This window comes from Dermochelys coriacea, chromosome 1 (assembly GCF_009764565.3).
Source record: "Dermochelys coriacea isolate rDerCor1 chromosome 1, rDerCor1.pri.v4, whole genome shotgun sequence".
Taxonomy (NCBI): domain Eukaryota; kingdom Metazoa; phylum Chordata; order Testudines; family Dermochelyidae; genus Dermochelys; species Dermochelys coriacea.
Genome location: NC_050068.2, coordinates 19213771 through 19237640, shown reverse-complemented (window position 1 = coordinate 19237640; position 23870 = coordinate 19213771). Strand labels below are relative to the sequence as shown.

General features: G+C 42.5%; 1 protein-coding gene and 1 long non-coding RNA gene across 2 annotated transcripts; both read left to right on the top strand.

Moving 5' to 3' along the window:
• Window positions 1-1455: 1455 nt before the first annotated feature.
• On the top strand, window positions 1456-12522 carry CCDC90B (coiled-coil domain containing 90B; the record flags this gene model as incomplete). The annotated part of the gene is made up of 5 exons (XM_038408967.2): window positions 1456-1612; window positions 6489-6608; window positions 9125-9231; window positions 11497-11595; window positions 12313-12522. Coding segments are annotated over exons 1-5 (633 nt in total), but the record flags the coding sequence as incomplete, so codon positions are not given.
• A 5-nt stretch (window positions 12523-12527) lies between these two features.
• On the top strand, window positions 12528-21306 carry LOC119858415. Its single transcript, XR_006277560.1, has 5 exons — window positions 12528-12587; window positions 16360-16400; window positions 16482-16553; window positions 16639-16695; window positions 19893-21306. It is a non-coding gene; the product is annotated as an uncharacterized LOC119858415 (long non-coding RNA).
• The last annotated feature ends 2564 nt before the right edge of the window (window positions 21307-23870 follow it).

The window sequence follows — 23870 nt, the reverse complement described above, 5'->3', positions numbered from 1 at the left end:
TAAATTTGTTAGTCTCTAAGGTGCCACAAGTACTCCTTTTCTTTTTACTGGGTCAGAAGCAGACAGCAGGCTGACAATCGTCATGGCTTCTAAGTGATCAGGGAAAAGACTAACTCCAGGATTGGAGAGCATATGAGCAGACAAAGTGTAAACACTCCTTTTTTAAAATCCTTCTAATATTCATTGTTGCTGTAACTTATGTGCAAAAATGGGGCAGCTCATGACTGGTGGAGACAGAGAAAGTTATGTGCATTCATTAAAGGGGCAAAGATTTCATCTCCTCACACCACAATTTGCATGACTGAAAGCTGAGAAACAGCTACAGATTTCATGCAAAGTAGAGAGTAGCAATGTGTGTCTGGTTTCCTGGCAGGAACAGAAGTGATGCTACAGCAGGGACTGTTGGAGATTAGACAGGCAATACTGAGAAACTGAACGAGTTAATGAAATGATATTTGCTTGAAGTTAAATAATTCACCCACTAGATGTCTCTATCTGCCGTACAGTGTTCCAGACACAGTGTGGCCCCTGAAGGGTAAACAAAGCCAGATCACACTGGAATTTAGGGTGACCAGATGTCCCGATTTTATAGGGACAGTGCTGATTTTTGGGTCTTTTCTTATATAGGCTCCTATTACCCTGCACCCCCCATCCTGATTTTTCACATTTGCTGTCTGGTCACCCTACTGGAACTGGAGCAGTGTGGAAGCCTGTTCCTTAAGTGTCTGTAGTGTAGAGTTATCTTGTTTAAGATGATCTATGATTCCATACATCACAGCAGTTTGTAAATACGTGATCTGTAGGAAGACCACTAGGAGACCACAGGAATTTGATTCCCTCTCTGCAAAGCCATCCCCGTATAAGTATCTAGGTAGGTGCCAAGTACTGAGCTCTGTTTGACTCCACTTAAAATTCTTATCTGCTCCAGAAGTAGGTGTCTGGGAAACCATGTAAAGGGTCACAATAGAGGTAGCACCATAACTGAACAATTAAATGTGTGCAAGTGGCTGTGCATCTACCAGCGCATGAGTTTCAGAGTAGCAGCCGTGTTAGTCTGTATTCGCAAAAAGAACAGGAGTACTTGTGGCACCTTAGAGACTAACAAATTTATTTGAGCATAAGCTTTCGTGAGCACTTCATCGAATCCAGGAGTGCATCAGTGTGGGTGTTGCCCCTATGCACAAGTGTATGCTCGTGTGGGTGTGCATATGAGTGAATGAGTGTGAAAGTATGTGCTCGTGTGGGTGTGTGCACGCAAGGGGGTGTGCATACCAGTGGAGGCGTGTGGGGATGTGTGCATGCGCGTGAATGAGCGTGAAGACGTGTGGGTGTGTGCACGCAAGGGGGAGGGGGTGATTACCAGTGGAAGTGTGTGCGCGTGTGACCACACGAGGGCGCCGCGCCCGGCCGCAGGCTGCATCTCCGAGCGCGCCGGGCGGCACCGCGAGACTACAATTCCCAGGGCGCACTGGGGCGCCCGCCGGAAGAGCCGGAGCCGCGCGGCGGAGGAGGCGGATGAAGGGCAGCGGGCTGGGCCGGAGGCTCCTGGCCTCGCGGGGCGGCTCGCGGCCGGGCCCGCCCTGGGGCGCTGCGCTGCCGGCCCCAAGGAGAGGTGAGAGGCGCCCCGCCCCCCATGGGAGGGTTGGGACGCCCCCGCGCGCGCGCGCGCGCGCGCTTCCCCGTTATCCGCCAGTGGGGGGGAGCCTCCCCTCCCCCTCCCCGCCCCACTCTGGCCGGTGTGAGCCCCCCGGGTCAGTACCCAGCAGGGAGAGCTCAGAGCCTCTCCCCCCCCCGGTGCTGCAGGCATGAGTGGGGGGGACCCTGTCAGCAAGTGAGGGGGCCTGGCCTCATTGTATATCTCCGTGCCAAGGGGCTCCCCCATCACAGACCCGGGCCCCAGCAGGGTGCTAGGCGCTGTACAAAAGAACAAAATGGCAGCCCCCGCCCCAGAGAGCTTGCAGTCCAAGCCTAAGGTAAGAGACAATAGGCGATAATGGTGGGGGAGGCCTTGTCTACGCTGCCACTTTACAGCGCTGAAACATTCTCGCTCAGGGGTGTGAAAACACACGCGCACCCCCGAGCGATGCAAGTTTCAGTGCTGTAAAGTGGCAGTGTAGACAGTGCACCAGGTAGCTATTCCCCTCCTAGGGGTGGGTTTGTGTTTTTTGGTTTTTTTGGTTTTTTTTTTTTTGCAGCCATGTTAAAGCGTTGCCGTGGCAGCGCTTTAACATGGGTAGGGAAGACATACTCTGAAATAATACTGGTCAGCATGATTGGCAGCAGTCACTGCTCACTCTGTGTCAAAGTGCAGTCTAGGCGTTTTGTTTTGTGTTTTTTTGGTGGCATCACAGCAAAGAAGGGATTTGAAGGAGGACAATGAGGTGGATTTGTAGATTTTTATGGGAATTTCCTCGTAGGCATGAGGGGCAGCGAGAGCGAAAGCAGGAAAGTGCTCATTTGAAAATATAGTGGTTGACTGAGAAGACTGGGCTTATTGGCAGAGCAGAGGTGGAAGTCGAGAGTTCAGTCGTGTATGAGAATTGATAAGTAGCTTGTGGGGTGATGTGCAAGCACGTTGGAGGACAGAGTTAGAATTCAAAATTACTTTGACAAACTGGGAAATTGGTCTGAATTCAACAAGATGAAATTCCATAAAGATAAGTGCAAAGTACTACACTTAAAAAGGACAAATCAGCTACAAAATGGATTATAACTGGCGAAGTGGTAGTACCGCTAAAAAGAATCTGTGAGCTGTAGTGAAAAATCACAAACTGAATGTGCACCAGCAATGTGATGCAGGTGCAAAAAAGGTCAGTATTCTGGGCCATATTAACAGGAATGTTGTATGTAAGACTCTTGCTATTTGGCGCTGATAAGGTCACAGCTGGAGTACTCTGTCCAGTTTTGGATGCCACACTTTAAGAAAGATGTGGACAAAACAGAGAGTCCAGAAGAAAGGTACAAAAATCATAAGATTTAGAAACCAGACCTTTGAGGAAAGGTTAAAATGAGCATGTTTAGTCTTGACAAAGGAAGACAGATGGGACCCGATAACAGATTTCAATATGTTAGAGACTGTTATAAAGAGGATGATGATCAGTTATTCTGTATACCCATAAAGGTAGGACAAGAAGTAATGGACTTGATCTGCAGCAAGAGAGATTCAGGTTAGATGTTAGGAAAAAAACTTTTCAACTATGAGGATAATTAAGCTCTGGAATAGGCTCCTAAGGGAGGTTATAGAATTCTCATGAAAGGCCTTTAAAGTGAAAGTAAATTGCTTACATTTGAAATGATAGAGAAGGGGGAGCCAGTGGAGGGAGGCAAAGAGGGGTGAAGTATTCAGTGTGATGAGCTAGGAAAATGATCTTTATAGGAACATTTTGAACGGCTATAAGCAGGGCAAGAATGTCAAGGCCAGCAAAGAGGATGTGAAATGAGAGCCTGGATGAGCTTTTTAGCTGTGTGGGTGGATAGGAAAGGCTTTATCTTGGAGCTGTTGTGCAGAAAGAATTGACAAGATTTAGCTGGAGCCAGGATGCAAGGACATAGAGAGTGGGGGCTTGTGTGGGGGTCCTGTGGAAAAAATAGTATACGATCACATAAATAAAGACTATCAGAATGCACACAGGCAACCTTAATTCTGACATTTCCTAACTTTTGAGTGCTTGATTTTGCAACCTTAACATTCTCTTAATGGTTTGGGGTTTTTTTGCATGTAATATAATATGTTCAGTCCTGGTCGAGAAAAAACCACTGCAAGACCAGAGGGGACTGACTGAGTGAGGTAGGTCTGTATAATTAATAGGCTGTCCCCAAGCCCTGTGATGCCCGCGACTGGGGCTGACCCCCACTCCTGAGCCCCATGCTGCCTGGGGCTGACCCCGAGCCCTGTGCCACCCCCTGAGATTGGGGGCTGACCCCCACCCCTGAGCACCTCACTGCCCACAGTGGGGTCTCCCTTTCCCAGCCCCATGCTGCCTGGGGCTGACCCCCTCCCCATCCTGTGCTGCCCAAAACTGGGGCTGATCCTCCCTCCCCCCCCCCCCGAGCTCCATGCTTCCCCAGCTGAGGCTGATCTCCCTTCCCCCCAGCTCCCCGCCTCCCCTGGCTGAGGCTGATTTTCCACCCCCATTCGCCCCAGCTCTGGGCTGCCCAGGGGTCAGATTTCTGAAATCTGACAAATTTCTCCACTTTCCTGCTGGCGGGCAATGCTGTCCTGCCTTGCAGGTGGGACAAATGCCCAGTTTTGGTGAAGAAGTAGGGACGGCCGGGACAGAGCTGAAAAAGGGGACTGTCCTGGCCAAAATAGGATACATCGGCTCCCTGGCCAGCTGAGGCCCTGTTGTTCCTGGTTGGCCCTTCAGTCCCAGAGGACCAACCCCCCTGCATTGTGCCCCATTGCCCCTAGCTGGCCGCTCTCTCTGGGGTACCCCATAGAGAACATGGACCTGGCGAGCTCAGCCTCCCTGCACCAGCCTCTCCTCCCCAGCAGTATGATGAGTCCCTGAGGTAAAATCCACCCTCCCTTGCAAACAAGGGCTCACTCAGCTGAAGGGAACCCACCTAGTTCAGTAAAAGGCGGCGAGCCTGGCGAGCCCAGTACCAGAAACCACCCTTCCAGAAGCAGCAGCAAGACACCTTCCTCACCCTTCTCCTGCACAAGTTACTGCTTGCTCCTCCCCATTGTCAACCCCTGTCCTCCAGGCCCCCTGTCCTCCAGGTCCTCCTCCTGCACAAGTCATCGCTTACTTCCCCCCTCCCCTGTCCGCCCCGAACACTGAATGCTTGTCTGAGTGATTGGCAGAACAAGAAGTAGGCCTGAGTGGACTTGTAGGCTCTAAAGTTTTACATTGTTTTATTGTTAAGTGCAGTTATTCTTTTTTACATAGTTCTACATTTATAAGTCAACTTTTATGATAAAGAGATTGCACTACAGTTCTTCAATGAAGTGAATTGAAGTTTTTTTACAGTGCAAATGTTTGTAATAAAAAATAAAGTGAGCACTGTACACTTTATATTCTGTGTTGTAATTGATTTCAATATATTTGAAAATGTAGAAGACGTCCAAAATATTTAAATAAATTGTATTCTGTTTTGTTTAACAGCGCAATTAGTCGTGATTAATTTTTTTAATTGCTTGATAGCGCTAGTTAGAAGTGAATATTTTATAGCATTGGACAGCTGGGAATTATTAAACTTAAATATTGTATATTGCCACATAAGCAATTTACATGCATTTCTTAAATAGAATTATTCCTTTTCTCTATCCTAATCATCTTAAATTTAATATAGGTTTTGTATAGATTAGGAAGTGAGGTCAGGATTAATTAACCACAACTAATTCCCTAGTGCAGATGCAGATTAACATTGACTTTGATTTAGCTAGAGGAGGTTGACCCTATGTGTTAACAAATGCTGATTTGACCTCTATTTCTTTTCCTAATCAAAGCCATGACAAGACTGGGACAACAGTTTAGTGAAGGGAGAGAGTTAGTGATAGGAAGGAAGGATTTGTACAAGAAATGGGTTTTCAGCAGGGATTTAGATGTGAAAGACAGGTTTTGCTGGATAGCAATTAGGAGACTTTGAAACGGGTTGGAGAAGGAGATGCACAGAGGAGTGAAAGAACTTGTAGGAAATTAGAGATGCAGGCCTGGGTAAATCACAAGAACTGTTAAAACTTCAAATCCCTGTTCTTTATATCCTCTGGGACATCATCTTTCATGCAGTAAAATCAATAATCTCTAACTCAACAAATCTGTGATGTATTAGGTGTGAAAATCATGTGTCATAGTCCGTTGCCTAACTGGTTAGTTGGTAAACCAGTAAATTCTTCCCAAGCACTGGCACTGCATAATTATTGGTGATTTATTTACATAGCACTACCGTTTTGTGTGTCACTAGAAGATGCAATCCCTTTGCTGATAGGGTGCTGGGGAAGAAGTTGGTTGAAGAATGCAGCTGGTGGGTGTGTAGTTTTCTGACAGGGCCAGCTGAATGATGCTAATTGTGCAACCCATTTCTTGTTGGCTACATTGGAACAGTTATACTTTTAAAAGTAGAAACATAATTTAAATACTTTCCTTTAATAGTTAATACATGACCGATAATCATCAAGTTATTCAATCACAGTATTTTGATCTTTGGTATACCCAGAGGCTTGGATACCTGAATTTGAGATTGTTGTTTGGGGTCCCAGTGGTGGAGCAAACCTTTGTAAAGACTATGAGGACAATTATGAGATTTAGAACATTTAGGGGCAGGAGAAAATGCTGGCTAGACTGACTACTTCCCTCTTCTTTATAATCAAGCCATTGAAGGAGGACCAACGCTCTTTGTTGTACACATATTAGTGCACTGGGGTCCTCCTTTCCAGTATGAAAGATTATGCAGCAAAAACTCTTTAATGTTATTGCATTCCAGGATAAAATTAACACGGAAGCGAATGGGTAAACAACTTCTTACTGGCTTCTTGCCATTTTCAGGTTTTGTTGCCACAGCCCCTGTGAAGTCATATGACATGAGAAGAGTTGAAATAACCCCACTGGAACAGAGAAAGCTAACCTTTGATACCCATGCATTGGTACAAGAGCTGGAAGTGCATGGTGAGCAATACCTATTAAGTAACTCAAGTGAAATCATACTGCTACTTTACCAAAAGTATTAAGGGGTTCCTATTTGTCATGCATGTCTGTTACTAGCTGCTACAGTGTAAATGGAAGCGTTGCATGTAGATTGTTGTCTATACAGCCATAAAAATAAACTGAGTAAGGTAACATTTACTTACCTTGTAGGTTTGTGGAAGCTTATATGTAGTGCCTTCCATCAGAGAAACTTAATGCACTCTGTAAGTGTAAAGTATCACTAAAATGTAAAGAATAACTGTGTTGGTTTTGTTAAAAAAAAAAAAAAAAAAAAAAACCTTTTAAAATATAAATTCTTTCTTTCAGTTACTAATAAACCCTTAATTTATTGAAATTTTTAAAAAATCTAATTGACTTTTCTACCACTTGCTTTTTGTTTACATTTTTTCATTTCATTCGGCTTGACAATGTAGAAACACTGTAAAAAAAAACATATCCAGTTCTCATACGCTAGTATGATAGTTCAGTGTTGGGGATTCAAACACTTCAGAGGAATGCTTAAATCCAGGTTGTATTGGAATTTTTTAAAAAGAAAATGTCATAGAAACACTTTGATTTTACGCTTTGTTAAATTTTGCATACGTCAGATTAGGCCCCAAATTTAGGTTATGTAAAAAATTTTTCTTTAAAAGGTTTGATTTAAAATGACAGAGGTGGGAGACTGAATATATTGTAGGATTCTATCCTTCACTTGCCTTTTTATACATTATTATCATATCTCATATAGCCCTCCACTGGGCTCAAAAGTGATTCATCTTGCATATCACCTGTGCTGCATTGCTTGGGTGCAGTTTTCTAAGATTTACCTGAACACTTAACTTTACATTTTCTTTCTCAAGTTCATTTGTCCCATCTTTGATATGATCTTGCCTTAGATTTAAAAAAAAAACAGATATTACAGTGATCAAGCTCTAAACATAGAGGTTATAGGCATTAGAGGAGGGAAGAGACCTATTGAGTCCAACGTCCTTCCAGTGTAAAATATTTACGGTACAAATAGATATCATGACATACTCGGAACTTCCATGCAGCTTGGGTGTGGATTGGGCTGGTAATTAGAAAAATGAGCACGTTTTTTAAAAAATAATTGAGGCTCCAGGGAAGCTAAAGCTTTAGAATCATACCAAACTACACATAAAGTATTAGCACTGGTAAGTAAAAGTCCTAACGGCCAAATTTTGGCCTGGTGTAAACAGGAGCAGTGCTCTTGAAGTCAACAATGTTTCACATGCTTATGCCCAGTCTGAATTTGCTCCAAAGGATGTGGAGCAATTTCAGTCTATGTAGGATTCCCTTATTAATTTCATTCTTTTTTTTTCCTAAGATGCACACTCTGTAGCAAAGGATAAACCTGGTTTATTAAATAGTATTTGTGAGTGTCAGAAATATAAAGGGAAGGGTAACCACCTTTCTGTATACAGTGCTATAAAATCCCTCCTGGCCAGAGGCAAAACCCTTTAATCTGTAAAGGGTTAAGAAGCTAAAATAACTTCACCGGCACCTGACCCAAAATGACCAATGAGGGGACAAGATACTTTCAAATCTGGAGGGAGGGAACAAAGGGTTTGTCTGTCTGTGTGATGCTTTTGTCGGGAACTGATCAGGAATTCAGCCTTACAACTCCTGTTAAGTTAGTAAGTAAGCTAGCTAGAAATGCATTAGATTTCCTTTTGTTTAATGGCTGGTAAAATAAGCTGTGCTGGATAGAATGTATATTCTATTTTTTTGTCTTTTTGTAACTTAAGGTTTTGCCTAGAGGGATTCTCTATGTTTTGAATCTGATTACCCTGTAAGGTATTTACCATCCTGATTTTACAGAGGTGATTCTTTTACCTTTTCTTTAATTAAAATTCTTCTTTTAAGAACCTGATTGATTTTTCATTGTTCTTAAGATCCAAGGGTTTGGGTCTGTGTTCACCTGTAGAAACTGGTGAGGATTCTTATCAAGCCTTCCCCAGGAAACGGGGCGTCTCCAAGTGGGCTCTTTCCCTGTTTGTTGTTTAAAACGCTTGATGGTGGCAGCATGCGGTTCAAGGACAAGGCAAAGTTTGTACCTTGGGGAAGTTTTTAACGTAATGTGGTAAGAATAAGCTTAGGGGGTCTTTCATGTAGGTCCCCACATCTGTACCCTAGAGTTCAGAGTGGGGAAGGAACCTTGACAGTGAGAAAATACTGTACATGAGAAAAAACTAAATAGCCCGTGGCAGTTGAACAGGTTGCAGATTATGCTCCTGTTGCATGAAGCACCTGCAGAAAGGTTATTGGTTTTTAATTCAGATTCAAAGCTGAAAAAGTTCAGAATTTTGAAAAGTTAGTGATCTTAAAAGTTTTGGTAGGTTGGTGGTTGAATCCATGTCACTGGCAGTGTGACTTGTAACTTACCTTTGCACTGAACTTTATGCTTGTGTAACTTTTGCTTGCCTCTCCATACAATTTTTGATTTCATCTTAACCTGTCATTCTTCAACTGTCTTCCAGGTTTTGTTAAAGAGCAAGCAGAGACCATTGTATCAGCATTAACAACTTTGTCAAATCTCAGCCTAGACACAGTCTATAAGGATATGGTGACCCAAGCTCAGCAGGTGGTAAATCAGTGATTTGTTGTTTCCTTGTCATTTTATATGTCCAGAAGCATCATATACACAAATGATGCTTTATAAAATATAGTAGTGCATATTTTCATGTCTTAAAATATAAGAGAACTAGTATAGTGGATACTTTACTGAGGCAAATTCTCCTAAAATCCTAGCTGAGTTTTGCTTTAGGTAGAGGAAAGTAACCTGTGTCTTTTATTTAACAATAGCATAGATATATGGTATTGGCCTTGGTTGGTTTCTTGTTGATAAATTAAAAACCACCAAAACTGGTGCATGGTGATCTTGACTCTTTCTGCATATTTGGCTCGTGGAACTGGTCCTGTTATACAGTTCAAACATACACTGATGCTTCATGCAAAGAATCCTATTGATTGTCTTATTTAACTTGTAGGTTCAAGCTAGTTCTTGTAAAATTATGTGATTGTAGTTAGCCAGTAAATAATTTGGTATGTCTGGGTGTATGGGGCAGGATAATTAATTTCATCATAACAAATGTGTGAAATTAAAAGGATCTAAGAATTTTACTCTCTTTGCGAAGTAGACAATTGGACCAGTGTAACTAGACTTCGATACAAAATAATAGTTTAAATAATCAAGAAGACACTAGACTGAGAATATGTACCACTTATGTTCAGTGAGAATTGCAATTAAGCACAAATAGCACAAATTACTTCTCCATTATTAAGCCATGGAGTTTTATTGCCAACAGATATTTTTCCCTTAGTTATTTTTTTAATTTTTGAGAACTTATACTGTGAATAACTGAATTATGGCAGTAGAGGAGAACCCAAGAACTTGTTTTTTTCCTGTTCTTTTTTTTTTTTTAATCTTTTCATTTAATATGGAAACCCAACTGGCTTTGAGATCTTGCTGTGTCTAAAGAAGTATAAATGTACATTGCCTAGATCCGAAATGCAGCTCCCTTGTAATAACATGGGGTAGCTTAGTGAATGTTATATCAGACTCAGAATTTTTTAATTTTTTAATTCAGTGTGTGGAGATAATAGATCCAAACATAAGCACAGCCAACGTACTGTAAGGAATTGTAGGAAACTAACACTGTATGTGTGTTCAACAAAGTAGGGATCAGACCTGATGGAGGTTGTTCATACCTCTGAAATGTTCGGCACTCGGAACAAAACGTTATGGCTGTTCTTTCACATGTTTACAACTGAACATTGACTTAATACAGCTTGAAATTTACAATGCAGAAGAAAAATGTTGCTTTCCCTTAATTTTTTTAGTAGTTTACATTTAACACAGTACTGTATTTGCGGGTTGTTTTTTTTTTTTGTGCGGGGTCTCTGCTGATGCCTAATTGTGTACTTCCGGTTCCAAATGAGGTGTGTTGACTGGTCAGTTTATAACTCTGGTGTTCATAACTCTGAGGTTCTACTATAATTTTGAATTGGAACTGAGGAGTACTAACTCTCTTGAATCCTGAATTGGGGCTGGGCATTTTCCTTCTCACTAAGCCCAATAGCCTCAAAAGCAGGCTCCCACATAATTCCATGTCACTAATATTTAAAGGAACAGTACAATGAAACTGTCTAGGACCTGTAAATACAAGATCCTGAAGTCAGCTAGGTTTTTGTCACTTCAAATCTAAGGGTTCGTATTATTTTTTAAAATTCTAAGTTGAAGTGAATTTAGTGCTTGTGCAAGTGGCAGCTTGACAGTGCTGGAAACTGAACTCTGTCCACACAATAGGTAGTCAGTGAGATTTCCCACAACGCCTTGCCAATGTGCCTCATTACATTGGGATGAGAGAGTAGTTTGGTATCCATAACCATTCAGTCCTTGGCCTCTCAGCCAACCCTTATAGCAAGGAGGACTCATTAGTGCTAAATATGATGATGTCCACTAGGAACTGGACAGAGACCATCAGCTCATTTCATATGGGCATCAAAAGTAAGTGGTGACTGAAGGTTCAACCAGGGAATTCTGATCTATTTTGTTGACCAACTGTGTGGACCAAATACCTGTGGCTTTTCTACCTTAGTTTTAGAATTGTTTTATAAAACAGCAGAAGTAAAGGTTCTGAATCCCTCGAACAAACTCCAGCTTTTCATTGTCTGTTACTATGTGACTTTTTTTATTTATGCATGACAGTCATCAGTTAATGATCTCGTATACAACAAGACTTTGCTTTCCGTGACTTAACCAAGTCTCTTTCTTCCTGTTGATGTGCAATGCTTGAAAAGGTCTAAGCATTTCTTAGCAGTTCTGAGTGATTACTGTATTATTTCCTAGGAAATAACTCTGCAGCAGATAATGGCACATTTAGACTCTATTCGGAATATGGTCATCCTAGAGAAAAGTGAATTTGCAAACCTGAGAGCAGAGAATGAGGTACTATTGAATCTTCCTACTGAACAGAGAAACTGCAAAATATGTTGAGAAGTATTCTTTTTGGAACCAACTGTTTAGATACAAGCAATCACTGATACTTTCACCAGTGCTGAAAGCTTAGTTTTTTGTACTTTAAAAATTAACAATCTGTCTGTGACTCTCTCTGCCTTGTAAGTGGCATGTTTGGTGTTCATATAAACACAAATTTGGGATATAGATTCATAAAATTCCCCCAGAGAAAACAAACCCATATTTAAATCCTTGAATGGTCTAATGTACTTCTGTTTAAGGCCTATTACCATTATTTAACGCTGGAAAGTGTGTAGCTCTTTGAGACACAGAATTCAACAAAACTTTGTGACTTGGGGTATGTCTGCACCATGAAATTAGGTCGATTTTATAGAAGTCGATTTTTAGAAATCAGTTTTATACAGTCGATTGTGTATGTCCCCACTAAGCGCAGTAAGTTGGCAGAGTGTGTCCTCAATACCGTGGCTAGCATCGACTTTCAGAGCGGTGCACTGTGGGTAGCTATCTCACAGTTCCCGCAGTCTCCGCTGCCCATTGGAATTCTGGGTTAAGCTCCCAATGCCTGATGGGGCAAAAACATTGTCGCGGGTGGTGTTGGGTACATGTCGTCGGTCACACCTCCCTCCCTCTGTGAAAGCAACGACAGACAATCGTTTCATGCCTTTTTTTCCTGGGTTACCCGTGCAGATGCCATACCATGGCAAGCGTGGAGCCCGCTCAGCTCACCGCTGCTGTTATGAGCGTTGTAAACACCACATATTATCCTGGAATATGTGCAGAACCGGGCTAAGAAATGCCAGCACGAGGACAATTGTGATGAGGACATGGACACAGATGTTCCTGAAAGCACAGGCTGTGGCAATTGGGACATCATGGCGGCAGTGGGGCTGGTTGATACAGTGGAACGCCAATTCTGGGCCCAGCAAACAAGCACAGATTGGTGGGACCATATAATGTTGCAGGTAGGATGATTCACAGTGGCTGTGAAACTTTCGCATGCGTGTGGCCACTTTCCTTGAACTTTGAGTTGCTTTCCCCTGCCCTAAAGCACCGGAATACCAAGATGAGACTGCCCTGACAGTTGAGAAGCGAGTGGCGATAGTCCTGTGGAAGCTTGCAACGCTTGACTGCTACCAGTCAGTCGAGAATCAATTTGGAGTGGGCAAGTCTACTGTGGGGACTGCTGTGATCCAAGTAGCCAATGCAATCACTGACATTCTGCTATCAAAGGTAGTGACTCTGGGAAATGTGCAGGTCATACTGGATGGCTTTGCTGCAATGGGGTTCCCTAACTCTGGTGGGGCAATAGATGGAATGCATATCCCTATCTTGGCACTGGACCACCTTGCCAACCAGTACATAAACCGCAAGGGGTACTTCTCAAGGTGCTGCAAGCACTGGTGGATCAACGTGGGATGGCCGGGAAAGGTGACGCTCGCATCTTTAGGAACTCCGGGCTGTTTGAGCAGTTGCAAGAAGGGACTTACTTCCCCGATCAGAAAATTACCGTTAGGGATGTTGAAATGCCAATAGTTATCCTTGGGGACCCAGCCTACCCCTTGCTCCCATGGTTCATGAAGCCATACACAGGCAGCCGGGACAGTAATAAGGAGCAGTTCAACTATAGGCTGAGCACAGAATGGTAGTCCAATGTGCCTTTGGACGTTTAAAAGCTCGCTGATGCTGTTTGCTGACTAGGTTAGACCTCAGCGCAACCAACATTCCCATTGTTATTGCTGCTTGCTGTGTGCTTCATAATATCTGAGAGAGTAAGGGGGAGATGTTTATGGTGGGGTGGGAGGTTGAGGCAAATTGCCTGGTGGCTGATTTTGAGCAGTCACACCAGGGTGATTAGAAGAGCACAGCAGGGCGCGCTGCACATCAGAGAGGCTTTGAAAACCAGTTTCATGACTGGCCAGACTACGGTGTGACAGTTGTGTGTGTTTCTCCTTGATGCAAACCCTCCCCCTTGTTGATTTTAATTCCCAGTAAGCCAACCACCCTCCCCCCTTCAATCACAGCTGGCAAAGGAAATAAAGTAACTGTTGTTTTGAAACCATGTATTTCTTTCTTTCTTTCTAATAAAAATAAAAGGGAGATAACTGACAAGGTAGCCTGGGTGGGATGGGATGCAGGAGGAGGGAAGGAAAGGCCACATTGCTTATTGTAGCCACACTACAAATCAAAACTGTGTGAATGACAGCCTTCTGTTGCTTGGGCCATCCTCTGGACTGGAGTGGATTGGATGGGTGCCTGGAGTTTCCCTTCCCGCATTCTTGGGTGTCTGGGTGAGGAGGATGTGGAACTTGGGGAGGAGGGCAGGCGGTTATACAATGGATGCAGCAGGGGTCTATGCTCTTGTTGGCTTTCCTACAGCTCCAACAGACGCTTCATCATATTCGTTTGCTCCCCCATTAGCCTCAGCATTGCCTCCTGCCTCCGCTCTTCGCGCTCACTTAATGCTTTCCTGGCCTCTGCCACTGAATGCCTCTATAGGGCACAGCTTAATGTATCAGTGCGGGAGGACTGCACAAGCTCGAAAAACAGTCATTGCGAGTGCATTTTTTTCGCCTTCTAATCTGTGATAATCTTGGGATGGAGATGATAGGGGGAGCATAGAAACATTTGCACCTGGGGGAAATAAAAAGGGAGAGTAAAATTTAAGATGATACATTTCTGAGAACAAAAGGGAGACTTTCACAGTGAATCAAGTAATTCACAGCAGACAGCACGTGCTTTAGGTATGAGGTTGCATTTTGCCTTTTATATTGAGTGCCTGCCGGTGTGGTTACACATCACAAATGGCTGGGCAACAGAATTCGGTTTCCAGGCAGCCATGGTAAGCCTTTTGGTACCCGGGGTTGGCTTCTCACACCTTCATAACATGTGGGAATGATTTCAAACTGCAGCACCATCCTTTCCCATAGCAAGCAATACCGGTTGGGTTTCATATTTAAAAGGAGCAGCTGCAATTTTCAGTGGATGTGCAGCACACGCCTCCCTTCACCCCTCTTCCCACCGCATGGCTATTCTCTGGGATGATCCCTTTTAGCCAAGCACAAACAACCCAGCATGAATGGGGTCCTTTTACTGTTCCCTTTCAAAAATTCCCCTATTTCAGTCAGGTGACCATGAATATCACTCTCCTGAGGCTCACACAGAAAGATAAAGACGGAATGTTGCTTGAATGCGACCAAAACCCAGGACCATTCGCTGCCATGCTTTGTGCTGCAATGATTCCAGACTACTTGCTACTGGCTTGGTGTGGTAAAGTGTCCTACCATGGAGGACGAAATAAGGCAGCCCTCCCCAGAAACCTTCTGCAAAGGCTTTCAGAGTACCTCCAGAGCTTAATGGAGATGTCCCTGGAGGATTCCCGCTCCATCCCCAGATGTGTTAACAGACTTTTCCAGTAGCTGTACTGGCTGCGAATGCATCCCAATTCTTCAGGGCAAATCAAACATTAAACACTATTGCTTTTAAACCCTGTACTGTAGTTACAAATATGCACTCACCAGAGCTTCCTTCTCCGGCTTCAGGGTCGGGGGTCCCGCCTTGAGAGGGTATTGGCTCTAAGGTGATGAAAAGGTCCTTGTGGCCGAGGAGAACGGATTCACCGCTTGTCTGCTGTGCATTCTCCTCCTCCTCTTCCTCTTCATCCACAAAATCCTCCTCCCTGTTGCGTGAGACTCTCCCCTTGCAGGTGTCCACAGACAGTGGTGGGTAGTGGTATGGTCCCCCCATGAATGCCATGCAGCTGATCATAGAAGCAGCATATATGGGGCTCTGACCCGGAGCAACCGTTTGCCTCCTTTGTCTTTTGGTAGGCTTGCCTGAGCTCCTTCACTTTCACATGGCACTGCTGTGTGTCCCTGTTGTAGCCTCTCTCCACCATGCCCTGTGCGATTTTGGCATATATATTAGCATTTCTTCTTTTGATCGGAGTTCAGTCTGCACAGATTCTTCTTCCCCATACAGCAATCAGATCCAGTGTCTCCCTTTCGGTCCCTGCTGGAGCTCGTTTGTGATTCTGGGGGGACTGCACGGTCATCTGTGCTGCTGAGTTTGCCACACTGACCAAACAGGAAATGAAATTCAGAATTTCCCGGGGCTTTTCCTATGTACTTGGCTAATGCATTGGAGTTCAAAGTGCTGTCTAGAGCATCTGCCCTACCCCAAATTCGATCCAGCAAGGTCGATTTTAGCCCTACTCCCCTTGCTGGGGAGGAGTACAGAAGTCAATTTTAAGAGCCCTTTAGGTCGATGGAATGGCGTTGGTTGTGTAGATGCATTCATTTTAAAATCGACCTAACCTCATAGTGTAGACCAAGGCTTAGATATTTTTACTTCACTTTCCTTTTTCTTGAGAGCATTCTGTATATTCATGGATGTGTTTCCACTATTCTTAGGATATATGAGCCAATGTTCAGAATGACAAGATGCTTAGGTGCACTATCCATAGACATTGATCCACCCACTTGATTTTAACCAAATTTTAAATAGCTCTAGATACCAAACATAATTGATATTAGAAGTTTGACTCCTATTAGCATGTCTAATCTGGGACAGACAGGTCCATCCATGAAAAGATTTATTCCTGAAATACCATAATTTTCAGTGATCCAGTTCAGTCAATGTAACAAATATGTGATAGCAATGGTCTGACTATCCAACTAAAATGGTTAGTCATTTACTAATTCTATAAAATGGTCTTTTTTTTCCCTTTGTACCTAGAAAATGAAATTGAGTTGGATCAAGTTAAACAGCAGCTAATGGTAGGTAAACAGCAAGTACCTATAAAGTCTAATATTCAGGGAAGTGTGTAATTAGTGTATTTTATCTTTGTTGTTTTGAAGAATGAAACCAGTAAAATCAGAGCTGATAATAAGCTGGACATAAATCTGGAAAGGAGCAGAGTGACAGATATGGTAAGCTGTTTTTAAAAGATGTCTTTATCAATTGTTTGCCATATTCCATTACTGAGATTGTAATTTCTCCCTTCTTAATCTGTAGTTCACAGATCAGGAAAAGAATCTGATGGAAGCAACTACAGAGTTTCATAAAAAGTGAGTTAGCACTGTTCTGTAATAATAATTGACAGTTTTATATTATGGACCCAGTCCTGCCTTCATGTACCCAAAATTCTGACTGGAGTTAGCAGGATTTTGAGTGTACAAGAAATGGAAGATACCACGCGACTTAAACCTGTGTTTCTTAAGCACGCATTAAAATACTCATATACACATGTACAAGTATGATTATCACAAACTGGATCATGTTCTAATGCATCTAATCTGCTTCCTTTGAAATAACTCTTTGCATAAAACTTTAAAACATTATGCATGACTTTTTAATGCTGGTTGTTGTGCTCCTGTATTTTAGCTGTATTCTGTATTAACATTTCTAGTACACATAACTATACAGTTTATATTTATTTTAATGAAGACTTGAACTCTCAAAGAACATAAGGAACCTAGGTCCTTTACGCCTGGTCAGAATTTTCAAACCTGCTCTCTATGGTTTCTGTCCGTGGCCTCAGTCCTTCTCACTCTTCATGCTTCAGTCACTCACATGGCTGCACCTCCCATCAGTACACCGGTGGCTCCCGGTCTGCCTCTCCGGTCCTGACCTGTCTCCCTTCACCCAATTCTTCATCTTTAGCCTGTTTTTATAGTTGTTTCCCAGGTGTCTGATAGTCAAACTCCACACAGCCAAAACTGCTTCTGACCTTTCCTCTCAAACCCTCCCCATTCTCTAAGTTCTCTGTAACTGCTAACACTAGCCTTCTCCATATCACTCAGGTTTTTGACTCCTCACTCTTTTGCCTTGCACATCAGCACTATCTAACTTCCCACTTCTTCCATAATATTTCTAATGGAATTTGTGGGTACTTGGCACTTCAGAGAAAATAAGGCCACTTTAATTTAGGTGTTTAAACATGGTCAGCATTGCAGTTAAACTGATACAGAACTTACTGTACCATGTTTCCATGGTAAAATACATGGAAATTTAATTAATTTAACTCTCTAGGCAAAATAATTGGCTGTTGTTTCCCTTCCTGCCATGTTGTATATGTTTTGTAGCCAGTAACGCTCTGTGGAAGGTCTTAAATATGCTGTTTGAGTGATGAAACAGGTCTCTCTCCTTAATGAAGGTTAGAAGAGGTGTAATGTGCTAAATCAAGGTCACTGCTAGGTAGACAGTATAACATAAAATATAAACCCTCAAGCTTCTGGACATAGCCAGTTGCAAACTGACTGGGGTTAGAAAGAAATTTCCCCTTTTGGACAGATTATTTCTTAACTGTCAGCTGTAGAGTTTCTTATACCTTTCTCTGAAGAATCTGTTACTGGCCATTGTCGGGGCAGGACACAGACAAAATGGAGCATGGGTCTGAATTCATGAGGCAGTTCGTGGAAGGGGAGAGGAATGTTTTTTAAAAGTTAATCAAAATACGTCCATGTTGAATGCTCCCCATAGACAGATTAGTTGGGACATTTGACACACACATCGTGTTGAACTCAATTTTAGCTTTTTCTTTGCTATTCCCCTTTCAAAACCACTCTTCAGTTGCATTACATACGGTTCTGCTCATCTTGTAAGCTCATTTATAGGCTACACACCTTACTACAACAAGGGTTTTGAGATTTCTCATTTAAATAGATTTTCACTTTACGTAGAATAGCTGACGGCATTGCCGTCTTGTTTTGTTTTGGTTTTTTTTTTTTTAAGTTGAGGGAGCAGGAGATGAGACCCCCATACATATGCCATGTCTTGTAATGTATTTCAGGATTCAAGTACCAACAGTGCTATTGCAGAAATCAGTAATAAAATTGATACACAAATAGCCTCCTTAAAAACTCTCATGGAATCAAATAAACTGGAGACAATACGTTATTTGGCAGGTATGTTGGTGGGGAGGGGCATTAATACTGTAGCGTGTTTCAGAAATGTAAAATTTGATTCAAAGTGCAGGTTTTAGGAAGCTCAGTTCTTGGAAAGCTCCTTTGGTAGCCTGGTCATAGTTCCTGAGTTCTTTCACATTAAAATGAGCAGCAAACAAAATGAGCATGTGTATGTACATAATTATGAAAATAAGACCATAGATGTATGTCGCAAGAGGACAAATTAAAGATATGGTCTCTAGGCCGAAAAATTTAGTCTCAAGTTGGATGTGGCAAGGGATCAAGTAAATGATGGGATATTGAAGCAAATGGATGTCAAGAGGTCATTTGTTCTGCTAGTGAACATCTGTTGTTTAGCTTTTATCATAATTTATAAAAGGATTATTTGACATAAGACCATGGGTAGGCAGAAAATTTGAGAGGGACTTCAGTGGATCACGATTAGGTCCAAAATTGGGATAGAAGGGACATGAGTACAGGATATAAAAACTGCTTCCCATGACATTGCTGCAGTCAGCAAGCCCCTGCTGCAGAGATGCCCCAGTGAAAACCATCCTGGGCCCCCCTCAGCCACTAAAGAATTGTTCTGGGGCTTAAAGCTAGTCTATAGGGAGTGAAATGGTATATTCACATATCCATATGGTCTGATGTGGTGGTAGTTTGAGTTGGCTTGCTAGAAAAAGTCTTAAAAGCTTATGACTTCTATTGCATGGACTTACTGATCTGTAGGGAGATCTCGACTTCGATCAATGTACCTTAACTACAAGTAGTAGTAAACTTCCTAGTCAAGTTTTCAAAAAAAAAACATGCTTTCAAATTTGGTAGTTTATGTAAGCTTTAAAGAAACAAATTGAGCTCAGATGAGATTTATTTCCCAATTTGCCTGTAGACAGTAAAAATTACACAGAATTGGAGGTGGGTGAAAGGGAAATAACCAAACAATTGTGGAAGTGAGAAAGCAAGTCCAACAATAAGAACTGAACATGGTTAACCCCTTCTTAACCTTTGCTAAACTGCTGGTTCAACAAGTATAGAAGGACAGTTGTTGAGATTTCACACATTCTGCTCTTAGCTACCCTGACATTGTACCAGTTATGTGTATTGTCAACTGAGTTCTCTCTTGGTTTGAACATCTTTTTGATTTGTGTACTGAAAACGTGTCATAACTGCCCCAACCCCTAAAATAGTTTCTGTAGAGAAGGGGTTGAAACTTAGAGACACTTTTTTAAAAAAAATCTGTTTTAGATTGTCTTGTATCATCTAGAGTTCTATACATCCTTCTGTCTGTGGCAAAAATGAATTCCTTGCATGTAACACAAGGCGATATTGTGTTTATATTAATTATTTCCTTTCTTTTTACAGCTTCTGTTTTCACTTGCTTAGCAATAGCACTGGGATTTTATAGATTTTGGAAATAGACCCAGGGGAACTACTGCACTACAGATAGAGGAAGAAAGGCCACCGACATCATAGAACATCTGTTCGGTCATACTGTGTTCGCTACTGCGGATATTCGTAGCGTCTTTGTTCTTGTATTGATAATGTGTACTAAAAAATATTCTCTGTAATAATAAAGGTCAAAATAGTTAGGGGCAATAATAGGAACCTTTCCTTAACTTCTAATTGATTCTTCAGTGGTCCTTTTTTCAAAAACCTCATACAGAAGAAACACTGAATCTGTGTTTATATAAAATCAGAACTTTTTTGTCATAAGAATCAAAGAACATGTCCCATGATTGATTTTGGAAAGGTTCTGTTCTCATGAACATTTATCCCACTCTCACGTCCCCGCCAAAGAAAAGTGTTTTACCATCTGATGTGACCAAATGCAAAGAGTTATTCTACTCTGAGACTTCAGTGCATCTTAAACTACTGGAGCTGCATGTTTATATTCCATCCCGATTCTCCTCTCCCCTGCCGGGTGAGATATGTCCCCACCTTTATAAAATTGTTAAAATAAAGCCTTTTCAAAAGGATCCTTTTCCCAGCATAAAGCTGAGTCTTATGGATTAAAAATGACTAAAATGCTCACCCCTTCTTTGACAGTTTCCTCCACCCATACAGCCAAATGATTTTTTTAACTCCCTTGTCTGAGGGGAAATGTCACATTTGGCATTGTGTGTGTATAACTCCCTGAGCAAGACAAAGGTTGGCTTTTGACTCCTTTCTGTTGCTGGAGATACAGAACTCGTCTATATGGTCCATATCCTTTACCTGAAAGCAGAATTTGGCTTGAAATGTGGAAAACTTAAATTTCTTGCATGAAACTGCTGATGCTCCTGCCTCCAGATCCCTCTTGAAAGCAGGCGAGCACCACAGTCCTTGGGAAATAAATTGCTCCCATTGACTGTTCTAAACCAAATTTAAATCTTGATCTCTTTACCTTCTGCCAATGGCTGATAAATTTCAAAATTAAGACATGACAGGATGGGATGATATTTTTGCAGAGTTTAAGCAACCAATCGAATTTTATTAAAGTCCTTGTCACGAGATTATTTTTCACCACAAGTGTAATTAAGTAACAGTGCCACTGCTTAGTTCCATTCTTTACAGGTAACTGTGTTCCTATTGAGTAAATGTTAACTCTTAGTAGTCTCTGTACAGGGAGAGAGGTTTTGTATACAGTACTGTATAGAGGCATTTTCAGGTGACTCTAGTTTACTGTTTACAAATTGAATTTGCTAGTGTCCTGTGAATTTTATATTCTGTGTATGAAATTATGTATTTAAACACTCCCTTGTAGCATAATAAAATTGTTACATTGCTGTCCAAGAAATTTGAGTACGATTTACCAATTTGTAAAACTGAGAACATCTTACAGTAAGAATAATTATTCTCCTAAGAGCTGAGGCTACTCTATTTGTATACAGTTCTGTGGTGACCTAGAATCCTATTTTCGACGTCTCTGACTCAAGGAATATTTCCAACACACCTCTGACCAACATATTAACCCACAGAGACCTTCCTACCAAGACTACAAAAAGAAGGATTCTGGGTGGACTCCTCCTGAAGGTCGAAACAACAGACTGGACTTCTACATAGAGTGCTTCCGTCGACGTGCATGGGCTGAAATTGTGGAAAAGCAGCATCATGTGCCCCATAACCTCAGCCATGCAGAACACAATGCCATCCACAGCCTCAGAAACAACTCTGACATCATAATCAAAAAGGCTGACAAAGGAGGTGCTGTCGTCATCATGAATAGGTCGGAATATGAACAAGAGGCTGCTAGGCAGCTTTCCAACACCACTGTCTACAAGCCATTACCCTCTGATCCCACTGAGGGTTACCAAAAGAAACTACACCGTTTGCTCAAGAAACTCCCTGAAAAAGCACAAGAACAAATCTGCACAGACACACCCCTGGAACCCCGACCTGGGTATTCTATCTGCTACTCAGGATCCATAAACCTGGAAATCCTGGACACCCCATCATTTCAGGCATTGGCACCCTGACAGCAGGATTGTCTAGCTATGTAGACTCCCTCCTCAGGCCCTACGCTATCAGCACTCCCCAGCTATCTTTGAGACACCACTGACTTCCTGAGGAAACTACAATCCATCGGTGATCTTCCTAAAAACACCATCCTAGCCACTCTGGATGTAGAAGCCCTCTACACCAACATTCCACACAAAGATGGACTACAAGCCATCAGGAACAGTATCCCCGATACTGTCACGGCTAACCTGGTGGCTGAACTTTGACTTTGTCCTCACCCATAACTATTTCACATTTGGGGACAATGTGTATCTTCAAATCAGCGGCACTGCGATGAGACCCGCATGGCCCTGCAGTATGCCAAACATTTTTATGGCTGACTTAGAACAACGCTTCCTCGGCTCTCGTCCCCTAATGCCCCTATTCTACTTGTGCTACATTGATGACATCTTCATCATCTGAACCCATGGAAAAGAAGCCCTTGAGGAATTCCACCAGGATTTCAACAACTTCCATCCCACCATCAACTGCAGCCTGGACCAGTCCACACAAGACATCCACTTCCTGGACACTACGGTACTAATAAGTGATGGTCACATAAACACCAGCCTATGCCGGAAACCTACTGACCGCTATGCCTACCTACATGCCTCCAACTTTCATCTAGACCACACCACACGATCCATTGTCTACAGCCAAGCTCTATAATACAACTGCATTTGCTCCAACCCCTCAGACAAAGACAAACACCTACAAGATCTCTAGCAAGCATTCTTACAACCACAATACCCACCTGCTGAAGAGAAGAAACAGATGGACAGAGCCAGAAGAGTACCCAGAAGTCACCTACTACAGGACAGGCCCAACAAAGAAAATAACAGGACGCTACTAGCCATCACCTTCAGCCCCCAACTAAAACCTCTCCAACGCATCATCAAGGATCTACCACCTATCCTGAAGGACGACCCATCACTCTCACAGATCATGGGAGACAGGTCAGTCCTTGCTTACAGACAGCTCCCCCAACCTGAAGCAAATACTCACCAGCAACCACACGCCACATAACAGAACTACTAATCCAGGAACCTATCCTTGAAACAAAGCCTGTTGCCAACTGTGTCCACATATCTATTCAGGGGACACCATCATAGGGCCAATCACATCAGCCACACTATCAGAGGCTCATTCATCTACCAATGTAATATATGCCATCATGTGCCAGCAATGCCCTTCTGCCATGTACATTGGCCAAACTGGACAGTCTCTACGTAAAAGAACAAATGGACACATCAGACATCAAGAATTATAACATTCAAAAACCACTCAGAGAACATTTCAGTCTCTTTGGTCACTCAGTTATAGACCTAAAAGTTGCAATCCTTTAACAAAAAAAGCTTCAAAAAGACTCCAACAAGAGACTGCTGAATTGGAATTAATTTGCAAACTGGATACAATTAACTTAGGCTTGAATAAAGACTGGGAGTGGGTGTGTCATTACACAAAGTAAAACTATTTCCCCATGTTTATTCCCCACCCCCCACCACCCCACTGTTCCTCAGATGTTCTTGTCAACTGCTGGAAATGGCGCACCTTGATTATCACTACAAAAGGTCCCCCCCCCCCCACTGGTAATAGTTCACCTTACCTGATCACTCTCCTTACAGAGTGTATGGTAACACCCATTGTTTCATGTTCTCTGTGTGTGTATATAATCTCCCCACTGTATTTTCCACTGTATGCATCCGATGAAGTGAGCTGTAGCTCACAAACTTATGCTCAAATAAATTTTAGTCTCTAAGGTGCCACAAGTCCTCCTTTTCTTTTTGTGGATACAGACTAACACAGCTGCTACTCTGAACCCTGTACTCTATTTATGTATTTTCCTTGTATGTGCTCTGTACC